At 42.6% G+C, this 13,135-nt stretch overlaps 1 protein-coding gene across 4 annotated transcripts in view; it reads left to right on the top strand.

Moving 5' to 3' along the window:
- LOC126352328 (steroid hormone receptor ERR1) overlaps nucleotides 1–13,135 on the top strand; it is a 361,140-nt gene that overhangs the window by 326,135 nt on the left and 21,870 nt on the right. For 2 of the 4 annotated variants that reach the window (XM_050002679.1, XM_050002678.1), the window contains one exon: nucleotides 3,978–4,150. In XM_050002679.1, coding sequence (XP_049858636.1) covers nucleotides 3,978–4,150 — 173 coding nt within the window. Of the gene's footprint in view, nucleotides 1–2,829; nucleotides 3,510–3,977; nucleotides 4,151–13,135 lie in introns of those variants that run through there. The other 2 variants (XM_050002681.1, XM_050002680.1) reach the window with 2 other exon arrangements.

The raw sequence follows: 13,135 nt of genomic DNA, 5'->3' as shown, positions 1-13,135 counted from the left end.
CTAGTTCTTCCATTAATAATTATTCCCCTTCATTTATGTCCATATATTCAGGAATATATTTTATGAATATAATAGATGGAAACATTCCACTTGGGAAAAATATGTATAAAAACAAAGATGCTGTAACTTACCAAACGAAAGCGTTGGTATGTTCATAGAGACAATAAAAAACACGCAAACACACACACAAATTTCAAGCTTTTGCAACCCAAGGTTGCTTCATCAGGAAAGAGGGAAGGAGAGGGAAAGAGGGAAGGATGTGGGTTTTAAGGGAGAGGGTAAGGAGTCATTCCAATCCCGGGAGCGGAAAAAAGGACAGGTACACACTCGCGCGCGCGCGCACACACACACACACACACACACACACACACACACACACACACACACAGATATATCCATCCGCACATATACAGACACAGGCAGACATATTTAAATGCAAAGAGGCTGGGGCAGAGATGTCAGTTGAGGCAGAAGTACAGAGGCAAAGATATTGAATGACAGGTGAGCTACGTGCGGTGGCAACTTGAAATTAGCAGAGGTTGAGGCCTGGTGGGTAACGGGAAGAGAAAATATATTCAAGGGCAAGTTCCGATCTCCGGAGTTCTGATAGGTTGGTGTCAGTGGGAAGTATCCAGATAACCCGGACGGTGTAACACTGTGCCAAGATGTGCTGGCCATGCACCATGGCATGTTTAGCCACAGGGTGATCTTCATTACCAACAAACACTGTCTGCCTGTGCCTGTTCATGCGAATGGACAGTTTGTTGCTGGTCATTCCCACATAGAAGGCTTCACAGTGTAGGCATGTCAGTTGGTAAATCACGTGGGTGCTTTCACACATGGCTCTGCCTTTGATTGTGTACACCTTCCGGGTTACAGGACTGGAGGAGGTGGTTGTGGGAGGGTGCATGGGACAGGTCTTACACTGGGGGCAGTTACAAGGGTAGGAGCCAGAGGATAGGGAAGGTGGTTTGGGGATTTCATAGGGATGAGCCAAGAGGTTACGAAGGTTAGGTGGATGGTGTAAAGACACTCTTGGTGGAGTGGGGAGGATTTCATGAAAAGTGGATCTCATTTCAGCCCGGGATTTGAGGAGTCGTATCCCTGCCGGAGAGCCACATTTAGAGTCTGATCCAGTCGTGGAAAGTATCCTGTCACAAGTGGGGCACTTTTGGGGTTCTTCTGTGGGAGGTTCTGGGTTTGAGGGGATGAGGAAGTGGCTCTAGCTATTTGCTTCTGTACCAGGTCGGGAGGGTAGATGCGGGATGCGAAAGCTGTTTTCAGGTTATTGGTGTAATGGTTCAGGGATTCAGGACTGGAGCAGATTTGGTTGCCATGAAGACCTAAACTGTAGGGAAGTGACCATTTGATATGGAATGGATGGCAGCTGTCAAAATGGAGGTACTGTTGCTTGTTAGTGGGTTTGATGTGGACGGATGTGTGAAGCTGGCCTCTTGGTTCATCCCTATGAAATCCCCAAACCACCTTCCCTACCATCTGGCTCCTACCCTTGTAACCACCCCCAGTGTAAGGCCTGTCCCATGCACCTTCCCACCACCACCTACTCCAGTCCTCTAACCTGGAAGGTGTACACGATCAAAGGCAGAGCCACATGTGAAAGCACCTATGTGATTTACCAACTGACATGCCTACACTGTGAAGCCTTCTATGTGGGAATGACCAGCAACAAACTGTCTATTCACATGAATGGGCACAGGCAGACAGTGTTTGTTGGCAATGAGGATCACCCTGTGGCTAAACATGCCATGGTGCACGGCCAGCACATCTTGGCACAGTGTTACACCGTCTGGGTTATCTGGATACTTCCCATTGACACCAAACTATCAGAACTCCGGAGATGAGAACTTGCCCTTCAATATATTCTCTCTTCCCATTACCCACCAGGCCTCAACGTCTGTTAATTTCAAGTTGCTGCCGCTCGTACCTCACCTGTCATTCAACAACATCTTTGCCTCTGTACTTCTGCCTCGACTGACATCTCTGCCCCAACTTCTTTGCATTTACATATGTCTGGGGATTGGAATGACTACTTACCCTCTCCCATAAAACCCACATCCTTTTGTCTTTCCCTCTCCTTCCCTCTTTCCTGGTGAAGCAGCCTTGGGTTGTGAAAGCTTGAAATTTGTGTGTGTGTTTGTGTGTTTTTTATTGTCTCTATCAACATACCAATGCTTTCGTTTGGAATATATTTTTTAGCGTATAAAAGTTATTTCACTTCTGTAGCGGTATTAGGCTTGAAAGTTTTGTTTGTAATGTATGCTCTTGGTTATTTCACTTCTGTAATGGTATTGGGCTTGGAAAGTTTTGTTTGTAATGTACACTGTTGCTGCATTGCTGCCCCAACAATGTGCATGAGTTCAAACAACTGGGACCCATTACTAGGACAGTGAGGCTTCTGTTAAAGATGACAGAAACACAGGTGCTTGATAGTCGATTGTTGAATCCTAATTTCTTAATGTACAGTGTTACAATAGCCACAGGTTTGTGAAGTGTATATTGGAAAGAATATGATTTTGTCAGTGGTATGGAGATGGGCATGATAGTTAACTGATGCAGAACAACAGTTGGGCCAGTATGATGATGAACCTAGTGGGTGGTTCTGTCTGGTCATGATATGTAAGGTGGTCGTGCCTGTGAAATTTTTCTCAAATTTCCTGGTATCTCCTACTTAACATTGTACCAGGCAGACTGATCATCTGCTGGCTCCCATGCTTAACAACAGAAGACCACAACAGTGGGGCTCTGCACTACTGCTTTTGACATAGTATGCTAAGGAGACTGATTACTTCTCTTATCATTTTGTTACAGGAGATGAGATGTGATTAATTAGACTTTGAAAACAAGAAGACTGTCAGTTGAGTGGAAACACATCCTCGCCATGGAAAATGAAACTCTACCTGCTCTGATCACTGAAAGTCAAAGTCTGTGCATGGTGTCTTGGGACAGGCAAGATGCCCATCCCACTGTTTAACTCCTAGATGCACAATACAGTGCCTATAATGCCAAATTGGGTTATACACTACCACTCCAAAAAATGAGACTAGTTGTATGTTGAAGTGTGGTGGGTTTTTTTTAAGAGAGAGGGCAGAGAGGAACTTGGCTGCCTGTTTCTCTCTATCCATAGCAATATTTACCTCCATGCGGATTGGGTAGTGCAGTGACTTATTACAGGCTGTAACTGACGAATAATCCTTTATCTCCCTCACCATTAATTTTTATCTCTTTTTGCACCTAGAGGTTTTTCTTGCAAGTGAGAAATTTTAGGATGATAGGTTGTTAATGAGATCTGAGAATGGCATCTCATTATGGAAAGTGTCTCAACGTGGATGGCAGTAATGGCGAGAAATAGTTTAAGTGCTGTAGTTTGCAATGAAATGTGGTATTTTATTTAATTTTGTATCTCAGTAGAAGGGGTGGGTAGTTGCTTGCTCTGTATGAGTTTGTCCAATAACTATTTAAGGATATGTAACACAGTATGTAATATTGATAATGAGTCACAGAAAAGGGACTGTAAAATAAGAAAAAATTAGATATGCAATGTAGGTGAATGCTTCCATCTGATCAGTGGCACTAAACTCCCCCCCCCCCTCCCCCCCAAAGTGCATCTGCTTTCTCAGGTCACTTAATTGTGTTGTTATATTGTCAGATGCATTTCATCACAGAACCTTAACATAATTTTATTAGAGCCATTTCCACCTGTCTTAAAACCTGTAACAACTGCAATAAGTATCTTTCTGTTAAATGACCATGCACAACCATTGGAAGGGCAGATTAACTATTATGAGCTGCCCCAGAAAATGCAGTTATTGTATGGCAATAACAATTTTGGATGCTTCTATTTGATTATGTGCACATACAAAGATAGCTGTGTAATTGTTTTTGAAGGACATAATGATTTATTCTTTGTTGTTGTCCTAGTTTTGTAACTTATAGCAAATTATTTATGTGATGGACAGTGTATGCAGGTTATAGAGCGACTACAAGCTGTCTCAGTCAGTAAGGAAGAATATTATCTACTCAAGGCACTTGTGCTGGCAAATTCAGATGTGCACATGGATGATGCTGTGTCACTAAAGAGGTTTCGTGATAGCATTTTATCAGCACTGAGTGACTGTGTTGCAGTCATCAGGTAATTATTTTATAGTGTGCTAATTTAATAATAGTATTAGACAAACTCAGCTTAGTTTTTGGTATTTTGCATCACCACAGCTAAATTATAATCATCAGAGTCTGTAGATAGTAGCTACGACTACTATGAAGGGTGTTCCAAGAGGAATGGCCAATATTGAGGGCTATGACAGGAATGATCATTTGAAGCAAAAAGCTTCATATGAACATGTACCCTAATCCTAAGGGTCTCTGAGGTGGAGTGTAAGTAATGTACGAGGGTCATTTTTAAAGTAATAATTAAATTGTAATGGAGTAAGAGAAATTTTATTTATAAATTAAGTTGTATCACAAACTACAATATCCACATTTTTCACTTTCAAACATAGTCACCATGAACATTTAAACATTCGTCAATTTGGACACCAAATTTTGGATCCCAGCATCAACTAACTCTGCCACATGACCATTAAACCAGTTAGTAACAGTTTTTTAACATATCGTCATTTTTCCAAGCGTTTTCCACCAAGAAATTCCTTCAGGTTTGGAAATGGATGAAAGTCTGGTGGTGCGAAGTCATGGTTGTATTGCGGTTGATTCAGTATTTCCTAATGAAACTTCTCCGGCTGTGTCTTTGTTCATGCCACAACATGAGGCCGAGCATTATCGTGAGGCAGAATGACACTGCTAGAGAGCAGACCCCGACGGTGATTTTGAATAGCATGCCTAAGCTTTAATAATGTTTCACAGTACCTCTCAGCATTTATTGTCCTTCCTCTTGGCAGAAAATCTAATAGAAGAATGCCTTTCCAGTCCCAAAAAACTGGGGCCATAGTTTTCCATGTTGAAGATTCTTGTCTGAATTTTCATGGTTCTGTCCGGGAGTTTGAATGATGCTACTCACTGGATTGACATTTGTTCTCTGAAGTGTTGTCCATGTTTCAACACCAATCACAATGTAACACAAGAACTTGTCACCATCTGTGGTGTGCGTACTGTAAGACCTTCGGTACACACACCATCAGATTATTTGACTTGTCGCTCTAGCGAAGTAGGCGAGTGTCAGCAATATGTCTCGTGGTCTTATTGTGATGTGTTTATCTTCTGCCGTTAGGTCAGACGATAGAAATGCCACATGCACGCTTAGAGTAGCAGATTGACGGTGACCAACTTTAAACAGAACTTGATTAATTTTCACATACATTTATTAAAATAATAAAAATCATAGATATTACGTAACTTGATTCTGGATGCTGTTTACAATTGACAATCTGAAGTTCCTTTGGTCTTGGTACGTTAATCTTATTCCCACATAAAGTGACAAAGTGTCTATACATTTCTCTTCATGGCTATGTACAGGAATATGATAATCTTATTAGGCGCAGACTTAAACTTGACTATAGACTGGTACAGACAAATGTAGACTAATGCGGACTAATGCAGACTGATTAATCGGAGGTCTGTACACTTGTTATAATACCTCGCACGTTCAGGTATCACTGCACGAGTGTAATCCGCGAAGAGAATAGGTTCTATATTAGCAGCAATCTCATTGGCTGCGTTACATATTAATACGCGGATCGGCGGAAGCAGAACTTGGTCTGTCTCTAAGACAGCGCCATCTCATAGTGTGGAGACAGACAAACACTGCGCCTGCGCTGTTGTGCTTAGCGGGGTGCACTCTAGTGGGAAAGTTGTGTACGCACTGACTATGCGGAACTATGTACACAACACCATCCTTGTGACAGTACTCCAAAATGGACAAAGAATGTGCCATTTGCTTTGTTTTGTGCCCGTCTGTCAACATTTTTGGCACGCATCTCACACACATTTTTTTGTAGTGAAGTTTGTGGGTAGCAGTGTGAAAAACTACTGATTTTGAATCTAGTACAAAGTTCTGATGCAGATCGTCAATAGTGAAATGCCTGTTTTGGCAAACTGCCTCATCCACATTTTGCGTCAAGTCTTCATTCGTGACAGTAGGCCATCCAGATCATTCTTCATCATGGACATTTGTTCATCCTTCATTAAATAGCATACACCATTTATGCGCATTACCACACCATAAACTTCAACAAGCTGCTGGTGAATTTCAGCAAGATGATCGTGTTTTGCATTTAAGACTGAATAAGTGAGTGCACTTCACACTCAGTGGGATTACTGATTGATATTGCGACACGCAAAACAGTATAACCATACAACCAACATGGGAGAGATATGAAATGTAATGGCTGCATAGTGAGAGACTGACTAATATTGTGGATGAATGTCACATGATGATGATGACGATGATGATGATGATGATGATGATGATGTTTGGTTTGTGGGACACTCAACTGTGTGGTCATTAGCACTCAAAAAAAGTCCCAATTTTTTTAGCAGTCCAATTTTCTTTTCACAGTCCAACCTAGCCACTGTCACAAATAATGAAGATGATGATGAAGTGATGAGGAGAACACAAACACCCAGTCCCTGGGCAGAGGAAAGCCCTAACCCTCCAGGAGTTGAACCCGGGACCCCATGATCCAGAAATAGCAACATTACCCACCAGATCTCGAGCTGTGGACATATGACAGGATGCACAGACATGACACACTATCAGTTCTTACTTAAAAATTACCCTTGTACATTGTTATTTATTTATTTTCTTTATGAGTCAGTACATTGTAAAGTTTAAACATGTACACATACGCAACATTTATTAAATTTTACAATGTGTGTTTTATAAAGTATCAATTGAAAAATGTATTTTTAATACAGACACCTTTAAGTATTATCATACATGTCACGTTACAGGTATTGCAAAGTTCACAATAAATGTCTGAATACCCCACTGTCAGCTTTATTGCATTTTTACAGTCTTAGGAGAATATATTGTGTTACTTGTCTGAGTGCCTCTACATGTTCCCTAATGATGGCAGTGGTGGTGTGATGCGTCCAAGCTGTCCATCTTGTGTATTCATCTTTCGCTTCTTTTCTACACCTTGGACTTCATCCACTGCCATAAACAAGTATCTAATGACATAAGTGTTGTAAACTCTCGTTGCCAGTTTTGTAAAAGCCTCATCACTACTGGTGGGGAGGTCTAGTTGCCACCGTTGGTACAGTAGATCGAATTTGTAAGTTTGTGAAATGGCTTCTGGTGCAGTACACTACTAAGACAATTTCAGTACACCACTAAGACAATTTCTCCCTGCCACTCTTACACAGCTATGCCCCAGTGTCAGATAACAGGATAGGAGAATGAAGGTTCTGCAACACTCCAACAATTAGTAACAAAGTCACACAAATGAGATAAAGAGGTTTACTTGTCTTGATGGCTTGTTGAATAATGAAGTCTGCAACACTGCTTGTAAAATAACACAAAAAAGGCCCTCAATTGGTAAGTGCAAATAATTGTAGGTAAACTGCACAGTACATAGCAAATGCAATTTATAACAACTGTCTATTTACTTCTAAGAGTTCACTAAATAACATTCCCTGTCTAAGGCAGCCCTGGATGATGATTTATAACCAAGTGCATGAGAGCTGCTCTTCTATCTTCTGAGTAGGCTTCTGTCCATTGTCATTTGGTCATTAGCATATTGTACTTGGCCGGTAATTGGCTGAGGCAAAGTCAATATCTTTGTCTTCAGCACTGCCTGTGGTGCTGGTGAAACTTGCACAAGTGGTGAGTCTCTACAGTACTGGCACCAGCTCGCATCTTTGTGCATGTGATGTTTTTGTCCTGGCTGTTTCTTGTTCGGATGACACAGCAATAAGGTCAGGCAATCTTGATGGCCAGCTAATTGTATTACAATGATAAATCCATCAATAAGGGTAAGTGAAGTTGGAATATTCTGTCACACATCTGGTAAAGTGTAGAGGGGCTCCATCATACTGAAGTACATTGCACTGTGACCAAATAAACATCTTCAATGTGTTTAACAAACAAATTTTCCAAAAAATGCAAATAATTCTGTCCCATAATTTGCTCTTACAAAATGACTGAACCTTGCAACATGTTACTGATCATGCTGCACCAAACATTGCTAAAAAATGAACTTGTAAATTGGTTTCCACTGTAATGTGTGGATTTTCCTGTGTCCATCAATAATTATTATGTGTGATGTTGATTCCATTCTGTGGAAATGTGGCTTCATCAGTGAATAATATTAATCGGAGGATATGATGATTGTCATTTAACCAGTGACAAAATTCAAGTTGTTTGCCATTGTCACCAGTGTGAAGATTTTGGACAAGCAGTACGTGAAATGGGAACAAGTTTTCTGCATGTGAAGTTAATGTTTGTGGGACATTGGTATGAGCAAAAATTCATCATGTGCTTGTAGCAGGACTACACTAAACCATTTAAACAATGTGCTGCTGTTTCTGCACCGGTTGTTGAAGGACACACAGAGGACAAAAATGGAATTTTGAAGCATAGCTGCTTTACGCAATGTGCTGAAAACTCTGGTGTACATTCTTTGGTCAGGAATTCCATGTCTTGTAAAGTTCCAATGGTATTCTTCAACAGCAGCAGGACCACTACCCGGTTCTAGATGCATCAGTCTGGAACAGCGTGACCGCTACGGTCGCAGGTTCGAATCATGCCTCGGGCATGGATGTGTGTGATGTCCTTAGGTTAGTTAGGTTTAAGTAGTTCTAAGTTCTAGGTGACTGATGACCATAGATGTTAAGTCCCATAGTGCTCAGAGCCATTTGAACCACTACCATTGCAGAAGCAGTAAAAATGCACCATATCTGCCATGTACCAGCCATTCACCTAAAGGGATCAGGAACCCTTTCGAGACAGAGGCATCATCGGTTTGCCTATGTGCAAGGTGTTGCCTTCCAATACTGCATGATCACAACAAGGATGACAGATGGCAAGACAAGCACAATTACAGGCCAGCCATGCCAGGAACCAGCTTTCTCCACCATGTCACTTGTGTGGAATTGGATCACCACAAATTCCTCCATGGACCGGCTATATAATGCAATGCAACCCAACACGTTGGCAGTTCACTCCACCAGAGCTCTGGGCCAATTCATACACCAGCTCTTAGCAGCCCTTCAGTCAGAGATTGGTCAGAAGCCACCAGAGCAGAACTTGTGACTTTCCAGTGATATCCAAAGATGTTCCTGTCGGTCAGCTACGCCTGATGTATAACATCTGTCATTAGGGATTATCAGTGAGATGGTCTTCACATGCCACTATGTTTTTCTCTGTGTGTTCCAGGTATATGCCTCTTAGTGTCTGTGAAGTTGTATTATTTTTCAGTGAGAAGGACACACACACACACACACACACACACACACACACACACACACACACACACACACACACACACAGGCAAATGCAACTCTCACACACGACTGCGGTCTCAGGCAACTGAAACCACACTGTGAGCAGCAGCACCAGTGCATGGTAGGAGTGGTGGCTGGGTGGAGGTAAGGAGGAGGCTGGGGTATGGAGGAGGAGGGATAGTATGGTGGGGATGGCAGACCATGAAGTGCTGCAGGCTACACAGAGGGCAGTGGAGAGGTGAGGAGGGGGGGGGGGGGGGGGGAGTAGTGGACAAGGAGAGAAATAAGAAGACTGGGCGTGGTTGTTGAATGACAGCTGTGTAGTTCTGGAATGGGGACTGGGAAGGGGCTGGATGGGTGAGGACAGTAACTAACGAAGTTTGAGGCCAGGAAGGCTACAGAAATGTAAGATGTATTGCAGGGGAAGTTCCCACCTGCGTAGTTCAGAAAAGCTTGTGTCGTTGGGAGGATCCATATGGCACAGGCTGTGGGGCAATCATTGAACTGAAGGATATCATGTTTGGCAGCGTGTTTAGCAACATGGTGGCTCACTTGTTTCTTGGCCACAGTTTGATGGTGGCAATTCGTGTGGACAGACAGCTTGTTGGTTGTCATGCCTACATAGAATGCACCACAGTAGTTGCAGCTTAGCTTGTAGACCACATGATTGGTTTCACAGATAGCCCAGCCTTTAATGGGATAGTTGATGTTAGTGGCCGGACTGCAGTAAGTGGTGGTGGGAGGATATATGGGACAGGTCTTGCATCTAGGTCTATTAAAGAAGGTCTTGCATCTAGAACTATTAAAGGGGTATGAGCCATGAGGTAAGGGATTGGGAGCATGGGTTGTGTAAGGATGGATGAGTATATTGTGTAGGTTCAGTGGACGACGGAATACCACTGTGGTAGGGGTGGGAAAGATAGTGAGCAGGACATTTCTCATTTCAGGGCATGGTGAGAGGTAATCGAAATCCTCACGGAGATTGTAATTCAGTTGCTCCAGTCCTGTATGGCACTGAGTTACGAGGGGAATGCTCCTCTGTGGCTGGATGGTGGGCCTTTGGGAGGTGGTGGGAGACTGGAAAGATAAGGCATGAGACATTTGTTTTTATACAAGGTTGGGAGGATAATTACAGTCAGTGAAGGCTTCATTGAGACCCTCGGTGTATTTCAAGCTGGATTGCTTGTCACTGCAGATGTGATGACCATGGGTGGCTATAGGGCATATGTCCATAGAAGATTTTTGCTTCAAATGTTTGTTCCTGGTGTGCCCCTGAATATTGAACATTCCTCCTGGGATGCCCTGTATGCAATCATTTAATAAGAATATTGTAATTATAATGTAATTACAAAATAAAATGTTGGTGTCTCATTTTGATTTTAAAAGATAATATGAGGTAGAACATATGATAGTGTAATATTAAATTTTGTAAATTGGGTAAGGCTGTGTGTTACAGATATGTATTTAACATACTATAGTTTATTCAGGAATTTAGATACTATGTACACTCTGGTAAAGAGAGTTCAAGAGGCAAATGTAAGCACTTTACTTCACTTTAACTTAATTGACATTTGATGTGAATGTAAGTGATCATCAATCAGAGTTTTGTGAAATCCTAAAATTTCTGTCAGACTGCTTTCTTTTCATTTTATTGTAACAGAATTATTACCTGTGGATGTGTGTGTGTGTGTGTGTGTGTGTGTGTGTGTGTGTGTGTGTGTGTGTGTTGTGCATACCCATATTCCCTTATTTATGGGATTTGAGGTTAATGTTTGATTCATGACTCTTTCAATTTGTATTTGCATTCCTCATTTCTTAGATGAACTATCATTCTTAAAATGATTCTTAAAAGATAAAACTGTTAGCATTTTCACAAACTGTGTGATGCTTTCCTAACAAGCTTAGTCTGTGTGGTTAGTGGCAATACTTGAAGATATGTGTTACTATACAAAAATTTCTTGACTGCCTTCATTATCAGAGTAATAGTTGTCTGTTACACCTATCAGACAATAGTACTGCAAAAGTGCTGCTTGAACCACTTGTTGTTCTGCAAATACTGAGTAGGGAGGTTAATGCTCCATTTAAAGGTTTCCAGGTAGCAGAAAATTCCACCTTCGGTCTCAATATTTGTTTTTAGGGTGGAGTAGTGCTCTGTGGAAGCAGTGAGGGTATTACCAACCAAATTTTAACTATTGCACCTTTATCACTTCTTTTAGAAACTGTCCAGTATGTCGATCAGTAAAACATTATTGTTTATAGGTGATGTTTGCATGATGGAGCATTGCGTTGTCTGTGGTACATTACTTGTGTGCTTTCTCGGCCACTGTCTAAATGTGTATAGGAATGTATCAAAACCAAAATTTATTTGAGAAAACTACAGAATTAAATTGCTATACATGCCTGTGCAGTACTTACCATCAGAAGATGAAATGCTTAGTACTTCTGTTAGAAGAGAACTGAACGGGTGTAACAAATGGTGTGTGTGTGTGTGTGTGTGTGTGTGTGTGTGTGTATGTGTTGTTTTTGTGTGTATCTTTTTTACTCCTAAATTATTTACATTTTGCCAGAACTTTATTTTATTTTGGCTTTTTCACTACTTTCACTCCTTTCACCCTACCTTATTAACATCTTGTGATCACTGTCATGTTTTGTTTTATTCTTTCTGTGTAAACATTATCACCACTGCTGCTCTTTATTGTAAAGCTAGATATGCAGTGAGAGTTTTTCACTTTCAGAGAGCTTTTGCATGTAAATAATGTCGAGAGTCAGCTTACTGGCAGTGTCCAGTAGTGGGGCGAGATCTCAGATAATCATGCTTTCATGTAGACGGCTACCTCCATCCCTTGTGAGCTGCTCATCATAGCTCTCAGACAAGTAAAAGTGTACCGGCAATTTCAAGAGAGCGAAGAGTACTTGAAGAGTGCTGAACAGCCTCATTGTGTCCCAGATCTGAGCCCTATTTCATAGTTTGTACACTACCACAGCTTGGTAATACACTCCTGGAAATGGAAAAAAGAACACATTGACACCGGTGTGTCAGACCCACCATACTTGCTCCGGACACTGCGAGAGGGATGTACAAGCAATAATCACACGCACGGCACAGCGGACACACCAGGAACCGCGGTGTTGGCCGTCGAACGGCGCTAGCGGCGCAGCATTTGGGCACCGCCGCCGTCAGTGTCAGCCAGTTTGCCGTGGCATACGGAGCTCCATCGCAGTCTTTAACACTGGTAGCATGCCGCGACAGCGTGGACGTGAACCGTATGTGCAGTTGACGGGCTTTGAGCGAGGGCGTATAGTGGGCATGCGGGAGGCCGGGTGGACGTACCGCTGAATTGCTCAACACGTGGGGCATGAGGTCTCCACAGTACATCGATGTTGTCGCCAGTGGTCGGCGGAAGGTGCACGTGCCCGTCGACCTGGGACCGGACCGCAGCGATGCACGGATGCACGCCAAGACCGTAGGATCCTGCGCAGTGCCATAGGGGATCGCACCGCCACTTCCCAGCAAATTAGGGACACTGTTGCTCCTGGGGTATCGGCGAGGACCATTCGCAACCGTCTCCATAAAGCTGGGCTACGGTCCCGCACACCGTTAGGCCGTCTTCCGCTCACGCCCCAACATCGTGCAGCCCGCCTCCAGTGGTGTCGCGACAGGCGTGAATGGAGGGACGAATGGAGACGTGTCGTCTTCAGCAATGAGAGTCGCTTCTGC

The sequence above is a fragment of the Schistocerca gregaria genome, chromosome 1 (genome assembly GCF_023897955.1).
Source record: "Schistocerca gregaria isolate iqSchGreg1 chromosome 1, iqSchGreg1.2, whole genome shotgun sequence".
Taxonomy (NCBI): domain Eukaryota; kingdom Metazoa; phylum Arthropoda; class Insecta; order Orthoptera; family Acrididae; genus Schistocerca; species Schistocerca gregaria.
The sequence above is the reverse complement of the archived record's forward strand: the minus strand, read 5'-3'. Positions and strand labels throughout refer to the sequence as shown.